The 24,653-nt window shown below is 36.1% G+C and overlaps 1 protein-coding gene across 1 annotated transcript; it reads left to right on the forward strand.

Moving 5' to 3' along the window:
• Nucleotides 1-5,369: 5,369 nt before the first annotated feature.
• On the forward strand, nucleotides 5,370-6,550 carry LOC18014794. The gene is made up of 4 exons (XM_006396987.1): nucleotides 5,370-5,468; nucleotides 5,569-5,651; nucleotides 5,889-5,980; nucleotides 6,471-6,550. The coding sequence occupies exons 1-4, from the start codon at nucleotides 5,370-5,372 to the stop codon at nucleotides 6,548-6,550; spliced, it is 354 nt and encodes a 117-aa protein (XP_006397050.1).
• The last annotated feature ends 18,103 nt before the right edge of the window (nucleotides 6,551-24,653 follow it).

Here is a 24,653-nt window from a genome sequence, read left to right on the forward strand (position 1 = left end):
TTTTCCTAAAACATCTACTATATATGAGAATTGCTTTGATTTAGTTCACTCTGGTGTATGGACTTCTCCTTGCATGTCTAGAGAAAGCTATAAGTATTTTGTCACTTTTATTGATGAGAAGTCTAAGTACACTTGGATAACCTTGCTGCCATCTAAGGATAGGGTGCTAGAAGCTTTCATGAATTTTCAAAAATATGTGACTAACCATTACAGTGCTAAGATCAAAGTGTCTAGATCAGATAATGGAGATGAGTACACTAGTCAAGCCTTTAGACAACATCTAAATCAGCATGGCATTGTACACCAAACAAGCTGTCCTTATACTCCTCAGCAAAATGGAGTAGCTGAGAGAAAGAACCGGCACCTCATGGAAGTAGGTAGATCCTAGATGTTCCATATGAATGTCCCTAAGAGATTTTGAGGAGATGCTGTTGTCACAGCCTGCTACCTTATCAACAGACTCCCCACAAAGATTCTCCAAGATATTTCCCCATTTTAGGTACTAAATCAATCCAAACTTTCAATTGATTACCTAAAGGTGTTTGGTTATGTTTGTTTTGTCTTAGTACTAGGAGAACAAAGGAACAAACTTGAGGCAAAGAGCACAAAGAGAATGTTCATTGGCTATTCTATCAACCAAAAGGGCTACAAATGCTATATTCCTAAGACAAGACGAGTTCTAGTATCCAGGGATGTGAAATTTATTGAGACCAAAGGGTTCTATGAAGAAAGGAATTGGGAAAGCTTGAAGTATCTTCCTCATTCCAACTCAGACCGGGCAACCACTCTTAGAACCTTGCTAGAGACTTTAAGAGATGGAAGCACTCTAGCAAGTCCAGCTCCAGCTACACCTACACAAAATGAAGAGATGAACTCTGAAGCTGAAACCGAAGTTCCAAGTGAGGAAGTGGAAGATGATCAAGTCATCTCACCACACCAAGAGGGATCTGAAACAGAATCGGTTCACAATAAGAGGAATCTGAACCATAATCTGTTCCTGAATAAGAACTGGTTGCTCAAGGTCTTAGAAGAAGCCAAAGGATCAGAAAGCCAAGAGTCTACTATAACAATCAAGCAGTAGCTCATCCAACTCAAGCTGTGTGCTTCCTAGCTCATATTCCACCAGAGCATCAGGTGTTTATTGGAGTACTAGACCAAGAGGCTGTTCCAAGAACATATGATGAGGCAAAAGAGCATAAGGTGTGGCATGATGCTGTGACTGAGGAGAAGCAAGCTATGATCAAAAACCATACTTGGGATGAAGCTGATCTTTCGAGGAAGAAGAAGACAGTGAGTTCTAAGTGGGTGATCACTATTAAGTATAAAAGCAATGAGGATATTGAAAGGTACAAGGCAAGACTGGTGGCTAGAGGCTTTACCCAAACTTATGGAGAAGACTACATGGATACCTTTGCTCCAGTTGCTAAGCTGCATACGGTTCGGGTTGTACTCTCTCTTGCTGCATATTTAGATTGGGAACTTTGGCAAATGGATGTGAAAAATGCATTCCTTCAAGGAGAGTTAGAAAAAGAAGTCTATATGACTCCTCCACCAGGTGTTCAAGTAACTCAAAGCAAAGTTTTGAAAATGAGGAAGGCTATTTATGGCCTGAAACAGTCTCCAAGAGCCTGGTATCGGAAGTTGAGTGTTACTCTCTTAGACCGTGGGTTCAGAAGGTCTGAGATTGATCATACCCTCTTCACTCTTCAGAGCCAAACAGGTATCATTGTCATTCTCATTTACGTGGATGATTTAATCATCTCTGGGAATGACAAGGCTGGAATTCAGGACACCAAAGCTTATTTACATTCAGTCTTTGATATTAAAGACTTTGGGGAACTGAAATACTTCCTTGGGATTGAAGTATGTCGATCCACATAGGGTCTTTTCTTGTCCCAAAGAAAGTATAGTCGTGATCTTGTGTATGAAGCAGGTTTAGAGGAGGCAAAGCCAGCAAGAACACCATTGGAGGACGCATATAAGGCTCACCAATAGGGGGGGGGAATGAAGCTGACCTCTTTAACGATGCCAAGCTATACAGACACATATTTATTAAGCTTATATACCTTACAATAACTCGACCTGACTTGTGCTTTGCTGTGAATCAGGTAAGCCAACATATGCAAGCCCCAAGGATTTCTCATTGGAATATGGTAAACTGCATCCTGAGATATCTCAAAGGAACTTTAGAGCAAGGAATATGGATGTGATGCAACGGGAGCTCTGAGATAGTGGGCTATTGTAATGCTGATTGGACTGGAGATAGAACAGATAGAAGATCAACAACAGGCTATTGCACCTTTCTAGGAGGAAACCTAGTGACTTGGAAGAGCAAGAAGCAAAAGGTTGTGGCCTGTTCAAGTGCAGAAGCTGAATATAGAGCCATGAGGAGACTTACAACTGAACTGATGTGGTTGAAGATGCTTCTCTTGGATCTGGGTATAGAGTCCTTAAAGCCGATCACTATGCACTGTGATAACCAATCCGCAATCCACATTGCCTCAAATCAGGTGTTCCATGAAAGAACTAAGCACATTGAGGTAGACTGCCACAAAGTTAGAGAGCAGATGGAGCTTGGAGTTATTCTACCATGTTACACAAGGAGTTCAGATCAGCAAGCCGATATCTTCACCAAAGCTACAACTCTGAAGACCTTGGAGTACATCAGTGAGAGATTATGAATCATGAACCTCCAATGCTTGTAATCCCCTAAGTGAAGGGTTCACACTCTTTTTCCCTAAGTATGGTTTTGTCCCATTGGATTTTCCATACTTAGGTTTTTAATGAGGTGAGTCTCCTAACTTCCAAGCTAAGTCTCCAGCTTTCTTAAGACTTAGCTTGAGGGGGAGTGTTAAACAAGATGGATCATTCTCACCTCTTCTGATGTGTAACCAATGTGAAACGTTCAGCAAGGACTTTAGAACACTTTAGAACATTTTAGAAGACTTTAGAAGAATTTATAAGACTTTATAAGACTTTATAAGGTTTTACAAGGTATTTAGTAAGTCCATTTAGATAAGCCCAACAGATGTAAAGGGCGGTCCATATGTGTTAGGATTTTCTTTGTCTCCCTATTTAAACGTTTGCAGCCGTTTTCTATAAAACTAAGGAAAGGAGAATCTCTTCTTTTATTTAGTTCTTCATTAATCTCATCATAATATCTCTATATTCTTGGTTAATCCGCTGCTATTCTATAAATCTGACACAGATAGATTTTGAAGACCCTCCAGTTAGGTGGGAGCTTCTCAAAGATGCATGCGACCCGATAGGTCTCACACAGCCTCATCCCCTCAGCATGGATTTCATGGAGAAGAGTTTGTAGCTCTCCCACTTGATCCATTATTGCCCTCTAATCCACACTTTTGTGATCTTGAAATTTTGCCACAGCGTATTTCTGAGATCCAGCATCTTCGACAATACTTCTTGTCTAGAGAATCCCATAATTCTTTAGACGTCTCGACATTGCTATACATGTTGAACAGTGCATCAGCAAGACGACTATGACTGTATCCTTTGCACAGGAAGTCTCTGTGTTCCCATGCTAACTTTCTTGCAAGTGCATAAGCATCATCATTATCTGATGGGAGAATAGGTTTCTCTTACAGGTGTACTTCTCCAGCTTAAGTGTGGCTAGATAGAAGAACATCTTCTTCTACTACATCTTAAAATTGGTCCCATCGAACTTGTCGGGAAAGACTCCTACTGAATTCACAGCTGGCATCTGAACCGATTGATTCTGTCCAATGATCGCAAATTGGACAGTAGCAGAGATCGGAGGCGAGATAACCACAGTCACTGGTGGGAAAGTCCCAAACTGGATCTGCTCAGTCCCAACAGTGGTAGTCTGATCAACTGAGGTGACATTGACAGTTTCGTTTTCAATTTCTGAAAAGAAACATAATTCGCAGATTAGAAATGATTTTAAGAAGTGTATAAATTTTAAATATAATGAGAGGAGAGGTTGTATATATATAGCGGAGGAAGAGATTTGAGTAGTCTGCAAAATCCCACAAAATCTGCGAGTCAAACACGAATCTCGACCATAATTTTAGCAAAATCAAACGCTTAAAATCAGCAAATGTGATAAAGTCACAATCTGTGTCGTTACGTTTTTTGTGGGGATAATGAATATCTAATATTCTTTTGACTGAATCAAAAATGTATGAAAAAAATTTTAGTTAACGAAAAAACGTTGATCAAACGTTCATAAAAATCTGGCCCAAAAAAATACCCGCCTTAGACAAACACAACCCGCGACCGTGCTTAGCCCGGCTTGGCGGCAGCGGCGGCACGTGCAAGGCTTATCCTTTCTCTCTCACACGTTATCTCTCACACGTTATTTGAACATATATGAAACATCTCCTAATATATAGAAGAGCTTTTCATCCTAAAGTATCGATGCGGGACAAATGCTTCCATTTCTTCTTCACCTTCTGGATTTTGACTTACCCCCATTTGGTTTTTTAAAATTCGTTCCAACATAGGACAGTTAAACGCTACAAAGTGTTAGACCCGGTCCAGTTTGATCTACGAGACACGACACCAACACTACATAGATTACATGATCTACAGGACACGACACCAAGACTACATAGACTACAAGGCTTCAACGCCTAGAAGCTAAGATCATACGTTGGAAGCCACAAGATAACTTGCTCCGGGACCAAGGTAGACCACAACGCAGACCTCAACTATCCAACCATGACGGCTCGAGTAGATCTTAACACCAAATTCAGAAAAGTCTTCTATAGAACGGTCACCACCTTTGGCGACCGAAACTCCACTTACCTCGGAGATATCATATTCCAAGATGAGAAGAATTGTGAGGTTGATATCACCGTGAAGCCTAAATGGCTACATTTCAACAAGTTGGGAGAGACCAAGACTTTCACGGTGAACGTCACGGGAAAATCGGAGAGGTATTGGACGTGAAGAAGTCGTTTTTGACATATAACACGTGGCTCACATGGAAGGAGACAAGAACTAATTCAAGCTGCCACTCTTTGTTTGTAACTTTAATTTATCTATAGTTTTATAATTAGATTAGACTTTCGAACCTTATAATAGTGATTATATATCTTTTTTTTTTCCTTTTTTCATTCATAAATGGAGGGGATGTTAACAGTAAATGGAGGGGATGTTAAGTGTTAACAGCGGAAAAACAACGGCCGAGACTAAAACAGTCTAACAAATGTTCAATAAATGCGGTTATAAACGCTCAAAGAATTTACAGAATTTAAATATAGTTTTACTCTTTTGGCCTAACGTTTTTCAGTGTTCGCCACTATTTATGCACATATTCACAATAAAGTTTATTTTATCTAATACACAAATCCTGTAATCTCTTACTCGTAGCCTTTTTTATTAAAATGTTTTCCCGAACATTGTTGGTTTTCTTCGCGTTTTCCATTTCCATCGTCTGCTCGAGTAGAACGTTGGCACCATCTCCAGACAATTCGCTAACGAGGGTACTTTCTTTTTATCGTTCACATTATTGGCTTTTTCGAAAACTAATTATCCTTAAAGCATATATGCACCCATATTCTCTCAATTGAATATGCTACACAGCTGTATTTGGTCCAAGTTGATCCTGCGGTGTATCATGACTGTAAGGAATACCAACAACTTCTCGAAAAGGTGCTTCACGAGAGGTAAATATTGGGTTTCTATAGAATATAACAATAAGCAAAAAAATTCATTTAAAAATACTCTATATATATTTAGCAAATCAATAAACCAAAATAAATAACAAATATTATGAGGGAATATAAGGCATGAGGAATCGAAGAGTATAATAATGAAGGTTGAGCTAGTGTAAAGAATTTAAATAACGGTTGGAAGAAAAATTCAATATTTGTGGTTTTGTCACTCTATATATTTGTCATCAGGTCACCAAAAGGTGCTTTAATATATTGCTACGAATACGTCATGAGCGGATTTGCAGCAGTACTCACCGAAGAAGAGGCTGAAATTTTGAAAGGTATAATTGTTAAACAAAACAAAAACAATTATGGTTGTTTAGTGGTTAAAAGATTTATTATGTCAATTCAGGGATCCTGGTTTGAATTTTTATTACTATTTCAATCATGGTTAATCATAATTTTACAAACCAAAAAAACCCCGGAATTTTGCAAAGTTTTCCAAAAAATGGCTAAGATTTGTTGACTAAAACAACTATCTACTTAATGCAAAATCACGTTCCAGTATTAGTAGACAATTAATTGTTGGAGTACTGATTTTGTTGGTCAAGACTACTATGAATCTCATATTATAGAAAAAGAATCACATCCAATTTTTTCGAAATGAGAGATAAAGATTCTGGTGAAAAAGAAGATTTAAATTTATTTAAAAAAAAAAGAAAGAAATAATGGTTGAGAGCTAATCACCAAAAAATAATGTGGAATTGACAAATTCCCAAATCAAACTATACGATTAACCTTTTTTGCTTAATTATAATTAAATTTGTGCAGGTGAGAAAGGGATTTTTCGTGTTGCCGAAGACACAATATTCCACCTAGATGTGGGTAGTTTCAAGCAACCTAATCACTAAAATCAATGGAAGCAAAAGACTCAATTCCATCGGATACATCCAATGTATCAAAGCTTTTTTCTTCTTGTAATTTCTTCATAAAAACTGCATGACTTATTTGCTTTGTGACATCTTATACTAATAAAAGTTGGCTAAATGCTTCACAGAGTATTCACATAGGTTTAAAATTTCAATTCTATTGGTCCATATCAATATTTAAAATTAAGAAAAATTTTAAATTTTAAAATTGTATTGTTAACAAAAAAATATTTATATAGAAACATAAAAGTTGAAGCAATATGTCTTTAAAAATATCCACATAAGATTCAAAAAGTCAATTTTATTAGTCCACATCAATAACTAAACTTAAGATAGTTTTCAAATTATAAAATTGTATTGTTAATACAACAAAATATAGAAACAAATGTTAATTTAAAATATTCTATTATTAATAATAGTAAAAGCCATATTCTTTTCAAGGCGTACACATCAACATTTTAACATTCAGTTTTATTTGTATATATCAAAATTGAAAATTAAAAAAGTTTCTGAATTCTAATATTATTGTTAAAAAATAAATTAAAAAAATCTCTATTAACAAAAAAAAACTAATATGATATTAAAATCTTCATTATCACCGTTTTAGTTATAAATTTAATTTCTTATCTATAAAAAAATATATGTTACTTTTACAAGTTGAAGTTACTTGATTTTAAGAATTTTCACGTAGAATTTTAAATAACTAATAATTATGATTTACATATATCTAATTTTTTTTGTCACATGTGAAAAACATATTTCTACATAATCTTATGTAATATATTATGCGAAAATGATTAATAAAATTACATGTTGTATATTGGACTTGGAATTTCAATAGATTAATGTAGAAGTTCTTAGTTATGAATTGTTCAATTTGTTATTCATTTTTAAAATTTGTATGTAATTAAACTGTACTGGTTTTTCAAGAAGTGAAAATGAAGTATGATGAAACTGAATATAACCATCAAAAATTCATTAAAAAAATATAATATAATCTTTGAAAAAACAGATATAATAACAAGAATAAAAATAAACATGATGAAAAATATTTTTCATTCTTATTAGAAGAGATGAGGTATAATCATTGAGAAATTATTAAAAAGTTAATACAACTAATTGACAAAGTTATATTTAATTCATATTGTTTGTGTGATTTTATTTATTTCATATTCAATTACTGTTTTGGTTTCAAATTTAAAGTTATTATTAATCTCAAAGCAATATTTGTGTTTATTAGTTGGTTTTAAATTAATAAATCAAAATAAAATTTTGTATTGGTTAAAGAAGAGAAGAAAAAAGATAAAGTTTTAAATTTTATTACTTTTTATTGCCTTTAAAGAACACAAATATAATTGGAATGAAAATGAAAATAATGAAAAAAAAAAATTATCTTCTTGATTTGAAGAAGTGATGTATAATATTTTATCATCATGTCAATACTATGTTTAAAAAGTAGCATTTGATTAATTTGTAACATTGTTAGTTAGTTTTGGTATATTAACTTATAAGTGTTTTGATCTAATAATACATTTTTGAAACAAAATATATAGATTTGAAACAAAATATATAGATTCAAAACAAACTGTTAAAACATCATAATTTACATAAAAATTATTCGATTAACACCATACTATTTTTAATATATTATTAAAACACATATAAAAGTTATAACTTAATAAATATAGGGCTTCTTGCACATATGACCTCAAAATTGAAGTCAAATGCAAATCTAACCTCTATTTTCTCCCTCTTCAACAAATGCCATTTTCTCTCTACTATCTCCTCACAACCACATATATTCACGAAAATCCCATTATGTTTTCAATTTTTATTTTTTCTGAAAGACACCAAAAATACACAACCATCATAAAATATATCACTTATTTACGAAAATGCCATCTTCTTCAATTTTGCCAACCACCATTACCAACTAATTTTGAAGCTCTAAATATTTGCCCAACCAATTTTGAAGCTCTAACTGCTCATTGTGTCGCTTATAACTTCATTTTACCTACAAATTTCTCTCCAATTTCATCTAAAAAACTCTTTCATGCTCATTTTCATAATTTTCAATTTCATAAATCATCTATTTTTGGAGATTCTTAGATAACAACGACTTAGCTAGTTTGCTATCGGTGCTATACAAAAGTCTGGGTGTATGTCAAAGTTAATCGAGTTTAAATTTGAAGTATGTAAACATCTACTTCATTTTCTTTAACATTTAGCTCTGTTTCGCGAAAGCAGACTTCTTTTTCAGTCTGCTAGTCAACGTAAAGGTTAGATTTGCAATTGACTTTTTTTTCATATTTTTGTAAGCAGACTTCAAAAGAAGTCTGCGAATTGTCCTTTGTAAACAAAAAAAATCATGTAGACTTCTTTTGCAGTCTGCGAGAAAAAAGGTAAGTTTTGCATTTGACCAAAAAAATTGTCGATCTTTGACTTTTAGAAGTCTGCTAATTCGTAGTTTTAGTCGAAAGGTTATTTTGCAATTGACCAAGATTTTGACCACTTTTGACTTTTATAGCAGACTTCTTTTGAAGTCTGCTACAAAAAAAATAAATAGCAGACTTCTTTAATTAAGATTCGGTCAAATGCAAATCTGACCTACAAGCAGACTTCTTTAGAAGTCTGCGCATAGCAGACTTCTGCTTCGAAAGTCAATATTTTGGTCAATTGCAAAAAGAACCTCGAGTAGACTTCTTTTGTAAAGTAGACTTCATAAGCAGACTTCTCTACTATAGTAGACTTCTCTACTATAGCAGACTTCTTTTACTCGTTAGCAGACTTCTTTAGAAGTCTGCTCTAAAAGTCAAACTTTTGGTCAATTGCAAAAATAACTTTTTCTTCTCGCAGACTGCAAGAAGAAGTCTACTACGAAAAGTCAAATATTTGGTCAAATGCAAAAATAACCTTTTTTTCTAGAAGACTTCAACTGAAATTTTCCCAGCGGACTTTGAACGGATGTCTGCATTTTTAAAAATTTTTAAAATGCAATTTTATAAAATATTTGTAATGTTTTTTTTAATTTTTTAAAAATTGTAAATGCATTTTAGGTATGATTCTTGCACCTGTATGAGTTTGATGTGTTTATGTGTTATAAATATAAAGTTCTGAATTTTCTTGATTTAAAAGGTAATTAGCACATCTAAGCAGACTTCTGTTGTTATGTATTAGTACATCATAGCAGACTGTATATGAAGTCTGCCTAATTATTTTTCTTAAAAATTCCATTTTGAAATATTTGTTACTTGTAAAAATGATATTCTTGTTTTGACATGTTATTTGTTTTTTGTGTTGCATCTGTATGAGTTTGACGTGGTTATGTGTTATTTTTATAAAGTTATGAATTTTCTTGATTTGAAAGGTAATTAGCACATCTAAGCAGACTTATAAAGAAGTTTGTAGATGAAGTCTGCTGTTACCTATTAGCACCTCATAGCAGACTGCATAAGAAGTCTGCCTAATTATTTTTTTTTTAAATCATTTTTAAATATTTGTTACTTGTAAAAATATTTTTCTTGTTTTGACATGTTTATTTGTTTTGTATGTTGCATATTTATGAGTTTGACGTGGTTATGTGTTATAATTACAAAATAATGAATTTTCTTGTTTAATTTAGCTTTTAGCGGATTTCTGTAGACTTCTAAAGAAGTCTACTTCGTAATATGTGGTAAACGTCAAGTGATTGCTTGCTTATGCTTGTATCATATTTATGCAGGTTGTTTCAAAGATTGTAAAGTTAGGAATTTATGCAGGTTGCTTACTTATGCTTGTATCAGATTTATTCAGGTTGCTTACTTATGCTTGTATCAGATTTATGCAGGTTGTTTCAAAAATTAGGTTATTAACATAAAGTGTTGTCTTGAACTTATAAACATATCTTTATAACAATGTTTTTTTGTAATAGAATTTTTACTCAGAAAATTATGGACTAACGGATGTGTCGTAGTTCATGGATCAATTTTGAGCATGTTTTGTTTGTATAATGAATGTTGTGCATCATAAGCCAAGAAGATTAGTCCCTTTTTTGTCTGATCAATCCCAAATTCATTTCTTGGGCATCCACCAAAAACCTCACTCTTACACTAGAGAATAACATGTAATTTGCAGGATATTATTATTGACGTATTTCACTACTACAACAGTCTGATGTTAAAAGACATACACAGGTAAATCCAAATCCAGCTACAAGATAAAACAAATGATTAACAAGGATCATATATAGACAATAATTTCCATTGGGAGAGCTTTCATTCAAAGAATGTTCAACTGAAGATCAGAATAGCCTACTCGAGCCTTGTGCCTCTCAAACAGATCCTTAAGCCCTTCCACAAACTGGCCATGTAACTTAGCAATCTGAGATGCACAAAAAAACACCACAAAGCTGATAAATCCTACAACTTTTACGAAGCATTCTACACAGTAACGTCTAATAGCAAAGCCGCAATTCCGTCCTGACTCCACTCTAAGAAGTAGCTAAAAAACAATACAGAAGAACATGACTAACCTCTGCATTACTTGGCTGCAGAGTTTTTGAAACTTCTATGGGTTTACCAACCACCACGTCCATAGGTTGTCGATACGGCAAGGGAGATCTACAAAACGAAATGGGAATAGTTTTACCTCTTTCAACATTTTTACAGGCAAAATCAAATGTACCTAAGAGAAACCAACCCACTTACCCAAAAACTCCCCAAAAGCAGATCGGGGTAAACCTGATGGCTCTCGATAATTTCAGGTAGAGTTTCCAGTCTGGCTTCCACCATTTGTACACGTGTGACTGCGGAAGAAACAAAAGACATGATGAATCGATAAAAAAAAACTTGAAAAGCAGAAACGGTACAAGATCTAAATCATGCATCTGACAAACCAAATCAAGTTTTGAGAGTATCAGTTACGTGAAGACAACTACATAGAGCACAACATTTCTGTGAGCAACTCTTTTCTCTACCTGACCAAAGCAGAAAACTGGAACCAGAGGTGTCCCGTGTTCCATGGCTATGCGCACAAATCCTCTTCTCGATGAAAGGAAGACGTTCTGCAAAAACAGAAACAGTCAATCACAGAAATAAGATACATTCAAACTCTCGGGTAACCAAATCCTCGTCGGCCGAATTTTCGGTGTGATTCTGACGACCGTTCAAGCTCCCGTTTGAGTTCAATAACACCTTCGATTCCAACATATTCAACAGATCTGAAATCCCGTTGAAAACCAAAATCAGTCACGAATTTGAACAAAAAACGAGGAGACAGCAAATCTGAAGAAGAAAGAAAACGAACCAGGAAAAGCTAGCAGAGAAGCCATGAAAGAGAGAGCACAGCGCCGTTTTACAGAGAAGGAGTCGAGGGTTTATAGTTTAGGGTAACAATTAGTATGTTTCATTTATATAATAGGTTAAAAATATCCGGTTAGGTTAATTATTTTCGGTTTATGTACACATTTTAATTTTAATTCGGGTTCGGTTTATGCAGACTTCTTAAATTAGTCTGTAACCCTAAATTAAAACCTATAATAAAGATATTTATCTTTGTTGGTTTAATTTGAATTGGTTATATTACTTTTTAATTTATATACATCAACATTGTTTATATTTGTTTTATGAAAACAAATTTCAGCTTAAATTATTTTTATATAATTTTTAAATTAAAATATAAAGTTTAAAAATAGAGTAGACTTCTTTTGAAGTCTGTAATCCTAAATTTGAATTATTCACTTTTGATGTTTATTTTAGATAGTTTAAAATGATTAATTTTTATTAAATTGTAATTTATATAGATCATACTTATTGATATTTGATTTATAGAAACACATTTCAGTTTATATTATTTTTACATAATTTTAAAATTTAAATATAAAATTTAATAATATAGCAGACTTCTTTTACGGTCTGCTGAGCAGACTGATAAAGAAGTCTGCAGCCCTAGTTTAAAACTTTTCACTTTTTATGTTTATCTTAGATGGTTAAAAATGATTCATTTTTATTAAATTATAATTTTCATAGATCATACTTGTTGACATTTGATTTATAAAAACAAATTTCAATTTACATTATTTTTATATAATTTTTAAATTTAAAAATATGATTTAATAGTATAGTAGACTTCTTTATCAGTCTGCTGAGAAGACTTCATTAATATTTGCAGACTTCGCAAGGTTATAATCGTAATTGAGACATCTGTTTTTTGTTTACTCATGTAGGAGATAATAGTAATTTCTCTACCTCTCTGACCTATTTTTGCAATATGTTGAATTTGGGGTATACTTTTGCATTTGGAATCAAATTGTGGCCTATTTTTAGCAATTCCCCCATAAATATAAGTGATTGCATATAATTTTTATTAACAAAATATCTATGCGTAGCGTGGACGCAAAATCTAGTAACATGAAATGATTAAAGATAAAATAAAAATAGTATAATTTGATTATATATACTTCTGACGTCTTATCGAGGAAAATAGTAAGTGCTAGTTATTAATAATAAAATTTAAATTTTTTAGAAAACCTTTGTAAATATATTTAATAAAATTTTAAAAGATTATAAAACTCAAAAAATTAAATTAATAACAATAATAATAATTTTTTATTGAAAAAATAAATTAACAACTCTACAAATTAATAAAATATTAAAATCTCAACATTATAAATTTATAATTTTTATACTTCCTTTTGTATTAACTATAAATAAACTCTATTTTACGAATATGGTTTAATGCAGATAAGTTTTCACCCAATTCCTTTGTCAGATTGGTGTACTTTTTCCTATCCGAAAACTCATTTTTGTGGTTGAAAGTTTGCTGATTGGTTACTTTTAATTATAACATTCAAATTTTTTTTTTGAAAATATGTTAAATTATATTTCAAAAAAAACTGTTATCTTTACATTGCTTTTTTTGGAATCAAAAGAATGAAAGAAATAAAGACATTAAGCTAGTACACAATTCTTTTAAAATGTCAACTCCTAGCTGCGAGCCACTTCCATCCCTCCATTGAGCTCGTGGGTACCGGCCATACGAATGGAGCTCAATCTGTTCCTCATTGTCTTATCCAGGATAGTAACCAAACGCTGTGCTGAGCTGGGAATATCGCCATGCCGTCTTGCATTGCGCTCTCTCCAGATCGTATAAATCGTAGCCTGAAAGATATATCGTGCTATGAACTTGATTACATTATCCAAACTGTTGGAGCTCAAAAGAGCCGCTATGTCCATCAATTCATTAGAGTAGTGGTTACCAAGAAGAGTCTGAGTAAGCGCGCTCCATATCGTTTGAGAGTAATTGCAGGCAAAAAAGAGATGCTTCTGTGTTTCTAATGGTTCAGAACAGAAGGTGCACATCGATGAGATACCTTGTCCCCACTGTAACATTCTCTCACCAGTTGATAATCAACCTAGCATTACAAGCCACGTCATGAATGCATATTTTGGAGTTGCATAGTGAACCAGACCGCAGAACTCCTCCATTTCCGAGTTGCAGGCGTTCTGATGTTATGCCATGTGTGCTTGGACAAAAAATTGGGATGGTACATACCCGATTTCGTCTGCCACAGATGTTGGTCTCGCCTGCCACAGATGTTGGTCCTCTCTTTGATTTCGATGAGTTGCAGCATCAATAATTGCATTCTCAATACTATTCAGATCTGCTCGCCGATGTCTTCTTCGACGGTGGTAACACCAAGGGATATAAATCCATGTGTTCCTGTAATTTCGATTAGCCTTCCTAATGGACTCCATGCATCAAACCAAAGAGATACGTCCTCCCCATTGTTTGCTCTCATACGATGAAACTCTGATGCCACCTCTCAAAGTTTCAGCATTTTCTTCCATGTCCAGGATCCATGATGCGCCTGCAGAGGAACTGACCAAAAAGACTGGCCGCGTAGCAGGTACTCTTTGGACCATCTTACCCATAAGGAGGTGCTATTCGACAGGAATCTCCAGATGAGTCTTAAACAACAGACTTTGTTTACTTCTTTTAACGATCGAATGCCCACCCACCTTCGTAATTGGGCTTGCAGACATCCTCCCACGCAACTTTTGCTTTTCTGTGACTCAGAGATGGTCCAGACCATAGAAAAACGCTACATATAGATTCCACCTCTTTTATACATCTACTGGGAAGACAGAACGTTGACATCCAGAAGTTGATTAAACCCGAGATCACTGATATCAGAAGTTGCAGACGCCCGGCAAATGAAAGATGCCTAACTGTCCATGATCCTATCCGTTTACGAATACCCTCCACAAAAGGTGCATAATCATCTTTTGTCATACTTTTGGTCATCAATGGGAGCCCCAAATATCTTACCAGCAGAGCACCAAGAGCAAAGGGGAACCGATTCACTATGGACAAACGATTTTCCTCCGAAACACTGGACAAGAATAGAGTGGACTTCTGCATACTGATCTGAAGCCCCGAAATCGCAGCAAAATCATCAAATACCTTGACAATGCGTTCAATCGAACTGACCCTTCCATCTTTGAAGACCATGAGGTCGTCAGCGAAACATAGGTGATTTAACTTCAGCTTGGAGCAATTGCGGTGATAACCAAACTTCCCCTCTGCTGCTGCTTCGTTCAACATTTGTGATAGAACGTTCATACAAAGCACAAAGAGATAAGGCGAAAGAGCACAGCCCTGACGCAGTCTCCGATTACTCTGAAAATAACCCACTAACTCCCCATTAACCTGAACTGAGAAAGAAGCAGAGCATATGCAAAGGTTTACCCAATGAATAAACTTTTCTGGCAGACCCAAAGCGGCAAGAATATTCAGTAAAAAGCTCCATTGAACTGTGTCAAAAGCTTTAGCAATATCAATCATCATCGAGCAACAAGAAGATAGGTTTTTATTATAGTCCTGGACAAGTTCTGAGGCAAGTAGTACATTCTCAATAAGAAGTCGATCATGCACAAAAGCTGTCTGGTTAGGAGCAATTATGCTGGGAAGGATACCTTTCAAGCGATTTGCTAGAATCTTGGAGATCAGCTTATAAAGGACATTGCAGCATGAAATAGGCCTGTAATCTCTCATCTCCTTGGCATCATTCTTCTTTGGAATCAAAGCTAAAATAGTAGAATTGACCCCTTTGGGAAGATAACCCAACTTGAAAAAAGACTGTATGGCTACCGTGACATCATTACCAATAATCGACCATGCACCCTTGAAAAATTCAGATGTGAATCCATCAGGTCCTGGCGCTTTATTATTTGGCATGGTAAAGAGAACCTCCCTCACTTCCTCTACTGTTACCTCTTTAACCAATAAACACAGTCATCCGGATTGCATCTCACATCAAGCAATTCCTCTAAAGAATCTACATTAGTACCCTCGAACTCTGGCGGACTGTGAGATAAGAAAGCTCGAAAATGCCTCTCTGCTTCTGTCTTAATAGCGTTCTGGTCCTTTAGGACAGTCCCATCTGGTGTTACTATCTCCCGGATTGTATTCTGAGCTTTCCTGATCCGTGCAGCTCGAAAAAATACTTTGTTGCTCTTATCTCTCAAGTTCATCCAATGTAATTTCGACTTTTGTCTAAGATAGCTTTCCTCCAACTCGTATAAGTGTTCCCATCTAGCCAAAGCTTTATTCTCGGCCTTAATACCTGCACTCGATGGAGTATGGGCATTTGCCTCTTGCTTATTACATAATTCACGATATGCCTCCTTTGTGCGCCGTTCAAGATTACTGAATCTCTGCTTCGACATTAACCGCAGCCACGGCTTTAGGTCCTTGAGTTTTTTAGTCAACCGATGGAGGGCTGAAGTAGAGTGGAAAAGCGCAGCAGATCGATCCCACTCTTCTTTAACCGCTGGTAAAAACTCTGGATATTGCGCCAGAGAGTTGATGAATTTAAACGGTTTCTTTATCTCCCGTTTGGTGTCATCCAAAATGATCCAACCTCTAAGGTGATCTGAGCACCCTCCTGCCTCAAACACACAATAAGATCTGCCCTGGTTTAACAGCCAATCTTCATTTATTAAAACTCTGTTCAGCTTCTTGTGTATCCGCCCCTCACCTCTCTTATTACTCCATGTGAGCCATGGTCCATGGTGACCCATGTCCACAAGAGAGCAATGCCGAGCAATTTCTTGGAAATCCAGGGAACCCTGAGCATCTACCACAGATATTGAGTCTGAATGATCATCACTTGAAAGAATTTCATTAAAATCTCCGCACAACATCCATTTTTTATCTTTGCATACACATGAATCATGAAGAAACTTTATCTCCTCCCATAAAGCCTTCCTCTCTGACACCAAGTTGGCCGCATAGACAAAAGAACATAGGAACTCTCCATTCTGCCCTTCCGCAGAAACTAAACACGTGATCATTTGTCCGCTTTTCCTGAAAATAGACAAATGAACATCCTTGCTCCATTCAAATTTAATTTCTAGATTAACGGAAACTTTGCGTTTTGCTCTGAGGGAGAATCAAAAGCGATAAGGGTTTTGGTTCTTTTTCAAGTCAGTCTGCGACCACCGTTTTTCAATGGAGGAGAGGGCAGTGATGGCAGTCACGGAGGTCACATCAGGGACAGAGACTCTTCCTTCCTCTAAAGCGGCGGAAAATCCAATGGGTTCATGGGTAAATGTGGTTCAAGTAAAGAAAGATCTTACTAAGTATGATCCAACAGTGTCGATTCAGGATGGTGTGGAGTCCGTGATGATTCCAGCAGAAGTTTTCAAGGATCCCTATCCCCTATGGGAGGATTTTCTTATTGGAAAATTCCTAGCTACAGCTCCGCACGTCGCTAAGATTCAATGTTATCATCAACAGAATATGGGCTATGGGAGAAGTCAGAGATGATCGAGGTTGTGTTCATCAATTCAACAACAATGAAATTCAGAATAGTAACCCTATCACAAGGAATCGTGTCCTTAGAAGATGTATGTGGATCCTTGCTGATATACCAGTGGTGATGTCAAAGTGGTCTCCACACACAGAGGAGAAGCCGCAAGAGGTGAAACAAGTTCCTCTATGGGTTCATCTCAAAAATGTTCCCCTAGATATGTTTTCATGGAAAGGCCTAAGTTTTGTAACAACTGCGATGGGTGAACTGGTGAGGTTACACCCTGACACTTCTAAATGTTTCGATTAAATTTGCAAAAGTTTTTGTCAATGCGGATTTGACTAAAAAACTGCCTAAGTTAATGAGGTTTACCACTGAGGATGGGAAAACTGTTTTGGTGGAATTCTCATACCTGTGGCTCCCAGATGCACCAAATGTGAAAAATGGGGTCATCCAACTAATGCTTGTCTAATGGTTGTGGAAATAGGAACAAAGTCCACAGAAAATATACAACCCTCTGAAGCAGAGAGCCTAAAACCGCCTCCAGCGGATACTACAACTATGTCAGCCCCCATCCAAACACTTTCAACAACTCAAAACACTTTCAGCCCCCATCGTAGTTCTAGAACTAGAAAGAGAACCTAAGGATCCCCTTATTCTTAGACAATCATTCCTATCTACAGCCGGAGCCATAATCAATGTCCCGTAAGGAAAACTTGACCTTCATCTAGCTGGTTTTGTTATGCAATTTGACATGAACAAAAGTTTTGATAAACCGACTTTGGATGGCAAAATTTGTTAGATCTATGAGCTAGGCGGAATTATTGAGGAAGTGTATGAAGATCTACTTCTCGACAACCCTCTAAGTGTCACGCTTTCACCCACAAAAGACAAACACAATTTCCTTGAAGAAATTTTGAGTGAATGCGCGCATTGCTTGATCAGTCTGAAACTTATAGGAAGCCTCTAAACTATCTAAATCTTGAGGACCAAACAAACATCCCTACGCCTCCTAAAGACACAGCCGCAGCAATAAATGATCCATGGAGCGAGCTTAAAGCCAATAAAGTAGAGCTTAAACCTCTTTCCGTCAGACTTAAGTACGCTTTCCTTGGACCAAATTCGACCTATCCTATCATTATAAACTCTGGTTTGACAGAAGACGACACCACAATGCTGTTGTCTAAATTGAGAAAGCATAGAAAAGCCTTACGATATTCACTTGATGATATACCTGGAATCTCTCCAGATCTTTGTATGCACAAGATCAATCTCGAGGATAATGCTAAAAACTCAATCGAAAGTCAAAGGAGACTAAACCCTAATCTCATGGATGTTGTCAAGAAGGAGATTATGAAGCTTTTGGAAGCCGGAATAATATTTCCTATCTCAGATAGCACTTGGGTTAGCCCAGTTCATGTTGTCCCGAAGAAAGGAGGTATAACTGTCATTAAAAACGATAAAGATGAAATGATCGCTACAAGAACAGTCACTGGACATCGTATGTGCATCGATTACCGGAAACTGAATGCAGCAACTAGGAAAGATCATTTTCCACTTTCCTTCATAGATCAAATGCTAGAAAAGTTAGCTAATCACCCCTACTATTTCTTCCTTGATGGATACTCTGGATTTTTCCAAATTCCTATTCGACCAGAGGATCAAGAAAAAAAAACGACATTTACTTGTCCATATGGCACGTTCGCTTATTGACGAATGCCTTTTGGATTGTGTAATGTACCTGCTACCTTCCAACGAGGAATGATGTCAATCTTCACAGACTTTATCGAAGATTTTATGGAAGTTTTCATGGACGATTTCTCGGTCTATGGATTTTCTTTAGAAAAATGCCTAGCCAACCTTGGTAAACTTCTGCAAAGATGTGAAGATAAGCACTTAGTATTAAATTGGGAAAAATGTCACTTCATGGTACGAGACGGAATCGTGCTTGAGCACAGGATTTTGGGAAAAGGAATCAAAGTTGACAAAGCCAAATTTGAAGTCATGACATGCCTACAACCCCCCCCCACCCCACAAATGTGAAAGGAATTCTTAGTTTCTTAGGACACGCAGGATTCTATAGACTTTTCATAAAAGATTTTTCTCAAACAGCTAGACCTCTTATGCGTTTGCTTTGCAAGGAAACAAACTTCGAGTTTGATGATGAGTGCTTAGCCGCGTTTCAAAAAATCAAAGAAGCCCTTGTCTCCGCTCCAGTCGTGCAAGCACCTGATTGGGAACTCCCATTCGAAATCATGTGCAATGCAAGTGACTATGCAATCAGAGCAGTTCTTGGCTAACGAAAAGATAAGAAACTGCGCGTAATCTACTATGCAAGCAGGACTTTGGACGAAGCTCAGTGCAATTATGCAACAACAGAGAAAGAACTTCTAGCTGTCGTATTTGCATTTGAGAAATTTCATTCTTATCTCGTAGGATCTAAGGTTATAGTTCATATTGATCATGCAGCAATTAAGTATTTAATGTCTAAGAAAGATGCTAAACCGAGATTGATAAGATGGATCCTCCTACTCCAAGAATTTGACATCGAAATTCGAGATCGGAAAGGAGCAGATAATGGAGTCCCAGACCATCTTTCACGAATTCGAGTTGAGGAAAGACTGCCTTTAAGTGATAGTTTTCCAGAATAAAACATCTATGCAATAGATGCAGTTCCCACCAATGCAGTACCACCACACAACTCATGCGACGATCAGACGCCTTCAACACCCTATGGTTTAGGCACATAGTGAATTACCTAGCAGCTGATGTAGAACCACCACATTTTTTTGGATAATGGGAAGAAGAATTTTCTGCGAGATGTAAGACATTATTTTTGGGATGAACCCTATCTCTATAAGAGATGTGTTGATGGGTTATTCCAAAGATGCATGGCGGAGGAAGAGATGGAAGAGATTTTATTTCAATGTCATGGCTCGTCTTACGCAGGACACTTCGCAACCTTCAAAACTGTTTCAAAGATCTTGCAAGTAGGTTTTTGGGGGCCTACTTTGTTCAAAGATACCCAAGCTTATATATCACGATGCAATAAATGCCAACGGATGGGTAACATAAGCAAAAGGAATGAGATGCCTCAAAACTATATTCTCGAAGTCGAAATTTTTCGATGTCTGGGTTGAAGTAGTCGCTAGTCCTCAAAACAATACATTTTAGTAGCAGTAGACTACGTCTCTAAGTGGGTTGAAGCAGTCGCTAGTCCCACCAACGATGCAAAAGTCATCATAAAGCTATTTAAATTTGTCATATTCCTGCGTCTTGGAGTTCCTTGAATTGTGATAAGCGACGTAGGATCATATTTCATCAACAAGATTTTCAAAAATCTTCTTAGAAAGAATGGAGTTATCCCATAAATTTGCTTCTCCATACCATCCCCAAACTAGCGGTCAAGTAGAAATCTCAAATAGAGAAATCAAGTCGATTTTTCATAAAACAACTGCAGTACATCGCAAGGATTGGTCTACAAAACTTGATGACGCATTATGGGCGTACCGAAAAGCTGTCAAGACGCCATTAGGAACAACACCATTCAAACATGTCACCTTCCAGTAGAACTTGAGTATAAGGCGCAATGGACTATTAAGGAGATGAACATGAACCTGAAAACAGCTGGAGAAAGAAGACTACTTCAACTTCATGAGTTAGAAGAAATCTGACACAATGCTTACGAAAACTCAAAGATCTACAAAGAGAAGACTAAAGCATATTATGATAAGAAGAATATTCATTGAACTTTTGCTCCTAACGATAAAGTTATTCTCTTCAATTCTTGTCTTAAGCTTTTGCCAAGAAAATTACGTTCAAGATGGTCCGGACCCTTCACGATAAAGGAAGTCAAACCATATGGAGCCATTATCCTATGGGACAAAACCAGAAACTCATTCACAGTGAATGGACAACACATCAAGCCATATCTGGCTGAAGAAAGAGAAGACGAGAGAGAAGTGATGCTTTTGATTGATCCATCATCAGCCAAGAAAGAGATCAAGGAGTGTCATGACCCCGGATAAGTCTAATCGAGCAACAATGTCAAGCTAACGACTTAAAACAAGGGCTTAGTAGGAGGCAACCCACTTGGTATTTTATTTATTTCCTTTTGACCTTTATTTTTCTATTTTACTGCTTTGTTTTTGTTTAATTTAATTTCAGGTTTTTAATAAGGAAGAACAAATACAAAAGACGAGCAGCATTCTCTGGCATGATAAGTACACTTAAACATTTCAAATTTTCCATTTTTTTACCATTCTTTCCAAGATTTATCACACTGAAGTGTGAAATAAGTCTGGGGGAAGATATTCATCTGTTACTAACGAAATTGATTTGTTTTGAGTTTGTTTTGTACACATAAATTTTTCAAAAAGTTTCTCAAAAATTTTTTCAAAAAGTTTTTCAAACCAGGAACACATAAAGATTACTGTAATGTTTTAGACTAGTGTGCTTCTAAGCTATTTCCTTGTTTTTTTGCTCTTTTGTGATTTAGGCATATATTAGGCGGTAGCTAGAATACTTACACTACGAACTCCCACTAGATGACTTCTATTCATGGAGATTCTTTCTGACATGATATAATAGCTCATTTTATCTGGACTTAATTTTGACTTAATTTTCTCATTGAAGCATTAGATCAGGGAAACGAATCATACATTCAAGACTCCTTTACCCTTTTACCACTCTCTGTTGATCCTGAATGGCTAGCTCATCTTTAGCTAGTTCCCCACCGAACCTAAACTCTTTCAAACCACATGCACTCTTGTTTTTCATTGTCCTATATACAGATATGTGTAAAATCGTCGGAGAGAAAGAGGATCAATGCGGTTTTCAGTCACTGAAGACGGAGACTTGCGATTTCACTGGAATAATTCAACAAAAGGAGAAAACTCAGTTTGCCTTGGAAAAACTTCAAAATCTTGTTACAAATTCGTCCCTTAGACTCGTCCTCTAAAAAATGTTGTTTCCCCCTTCTAAAAAAACAAATCTTAAAAAGTGAAGAAAAGAAAAAAAAAATAAGAAGAGAAATGAAATTTAAAACCTTAGAGAGTCTGAGAGGATCGATTTTATCCTTGAGACAAGCAAGAGTCCAATTATATGGAGTTTTGGAGATTATCTTTATAATTCCCGTAAAATATCTAAATCTGGGGGAAGTAGCTGTTTACAACCAAGGACGAATGACTATGCAACAACATTTGGCAAAGGAGAAATGACTGAAAATTTGCGGACATCAACAAGTCCACTCTCTCTTGCGATTTTGCATAATATCTTGCATCCTCCAGATCTTCAGGCAACCCGAAACACTTAAACTCCACCACTTAAACAGTCCTTAATGCCAAACGCCGTCTATCCTGAATAATGTCTTTGCTGAGAACTCACAATATACTTAATGAATGTAGAGAGCTAGTTGACTGGAAGTTAGATCTAAGTGTGTAGATTTTTGCATGACGGATTAACGGACTAGTTTTGCTTGTATTTTGGGGAGAATTTTCCAGACTAGATCCAAATAGATGTTCCACGATAAGTTACGGTTTAGAAGGACGGTCACTGAGATATTGTTTAGTTCCTGCGATTTTTAAAATTCTTTCCTGACTTGATCTAAGTTTGTTTGAGGACAAACAAAGGTTTAAGTCTGGGGGAGTTGTTAACACTGTATTTTGACTACTTTTATGGATCATAATGATGTGTTATGCAGGTGTTTTAACTCAGTTTTTAATGGTTCTTAAAGTGTTTTCAGTGTTTTAGAGTTTCAAAAATCTTTTCAGGAAACTTGGGCAAAGATATGCAATGTGGAACAAATGAGCAATTTTGGATAAATGCAAACCATCAGAAGTATGGCAAGCGATGAAGATCTTCTCACCATCCGATCACCCCCAAAATTTGAGACAACATAGAGGATACAACCAGCTTTCTAATGCACTTAGATTGGAGACAATCCAACGGTTAGATCTTCAGATACTCCGATGCAATAAAGACAGAAAATACAGTCTCGGAGGAGAGCACGAGCCGGGACTGCGGCCAAAGCATGTTTTCCCACGGGTAGGAGCACCGCGACCGCGTCCAGAAAATGTTCACTTCCCAGATGACCTAACTGAAGCCCAAATCGATTTCTTTTATTATTTTTGATGCCCTAAGTGTCCAAGACAACTCCGGAAGCTATAAATACCCCTTTAGGTCATTCCTAAAGGAGTGGAGAGTCTGTGTACGAGTTTTACAAAACCCTAGAGAGTAGCCGTAGAATTCCAAAGAAGGAGCCGCCGTTGGAGAGCATCATTGCGCCTCCACCTGCAACCCTGTTCTTCGTTTTTCTTCCTTGTTCTTTTTAATTTCCTGCAACTTTCAATACTTCGTGATGATTGTTTACAATATGTTTGAGTAGTTTTCCAGTTGGGTTTAGAGGGATTTTTCAAAGGGAATTTCGTGTGTATTATCTATGAATCGATAGATTTAGGATTTATAATTTTGTAGATGTTCTTCGTTTGCCTTTAATCTTACTGCATGATTCTCTGCTGGCCACTTAGAAGCCGATCTAGATATGATTTGTTGCGAAAGCTTTCATTGATTATCTGAACTAGGGTGAAACGAGAAATTATTTTATAGGAGTGGAAACCTACCTATAGATGAGTTGTGAATGTTGATAAGTCTTGTTCAATTATTGCATCTACTCCCTTCCAGGATCAGAGTGAAAACCTGCTGGTTAGGGTAGCGAGAGATAGTTGTTTAGTGCTGCGAAAGTAGGTTATTCATACTTTTGTGCCTCAGGTTCTAGAAAATACGTAGTTGATTACCTTTATCATTTACTTAATTTCGACATAGGTTTAGTCCATGAATCCCTGCGAAACCCTTGAACCCATCGTCTATTTTTCATTGTTTACAACCTTCGATTTTTCTCTGCTTCCATTCGCCTTCGATTTTTACTAGCTATTACCTGTTTTCTTTATTCAATTGCTTTTATTTGTGTTGCCTTTTTGTTTAGATTTCGTGACAACCAAAACGAAAATCCAAACCTGTATAGTTCTAGTCTGATTTAAGCATAAGCGTGAATTCGTACCGAAACAACTAAGTCTCTGTGGATCGATACCCTAAGTACTACAACGCACATCTGTGCACTTGCAGACTTTTAAGGGTTATAAATTTAAAAGCTGAAGCTTAGTAAAACCGACCAACCCCGCTTTAGCAGCAATCAATAATGGCTTCAACTACTGATCAGGACTTGATAACACCGTATTTTTATCACTTTTATGGATCATTTTGAAATACTTTTTCTATGTTTTTTATTGATTTCAA

Source organism: Eutrema salsugineum, unplaced genomic scaffold, assembly GCF_000478725.1.
Source record: "Eutrema salsugineum unplaced genomic scaffold, Eutsalg1_0 scaffold_3, whole genome shotgun sequence".
NCBI classification, from domain to species: Eukaryota; Viridiplantae; Streptophyta; class Magnoliopsida; order Brassicales; family Brassicaceae; genus Eutrema; species Eutrema salsugineum.

Coding starts and splice junctions, on each gene's coding strand:
- LOC18014794 (XM_006396987.1), top strand. CDS start 5,370: ATGTTTTCCCGAACATTGTTGGTTTTCTTCGCGTTTTCCATTTCCATC. Junction 5,652..5,888: donor GAAAAGGTGCTTCACGAGAG/GTAAATATTGGG, acceptor ATTTGTCATCAG/GTCACCAAAAGGTGCTTTAA. Junction 5,981..6,470: donor AGAGGCTGAAATTTTGAAAG/GTATAATTGTTA, acceptor AAATTTGTGCAG/GTGAGAAAGGGATTTTTCGT.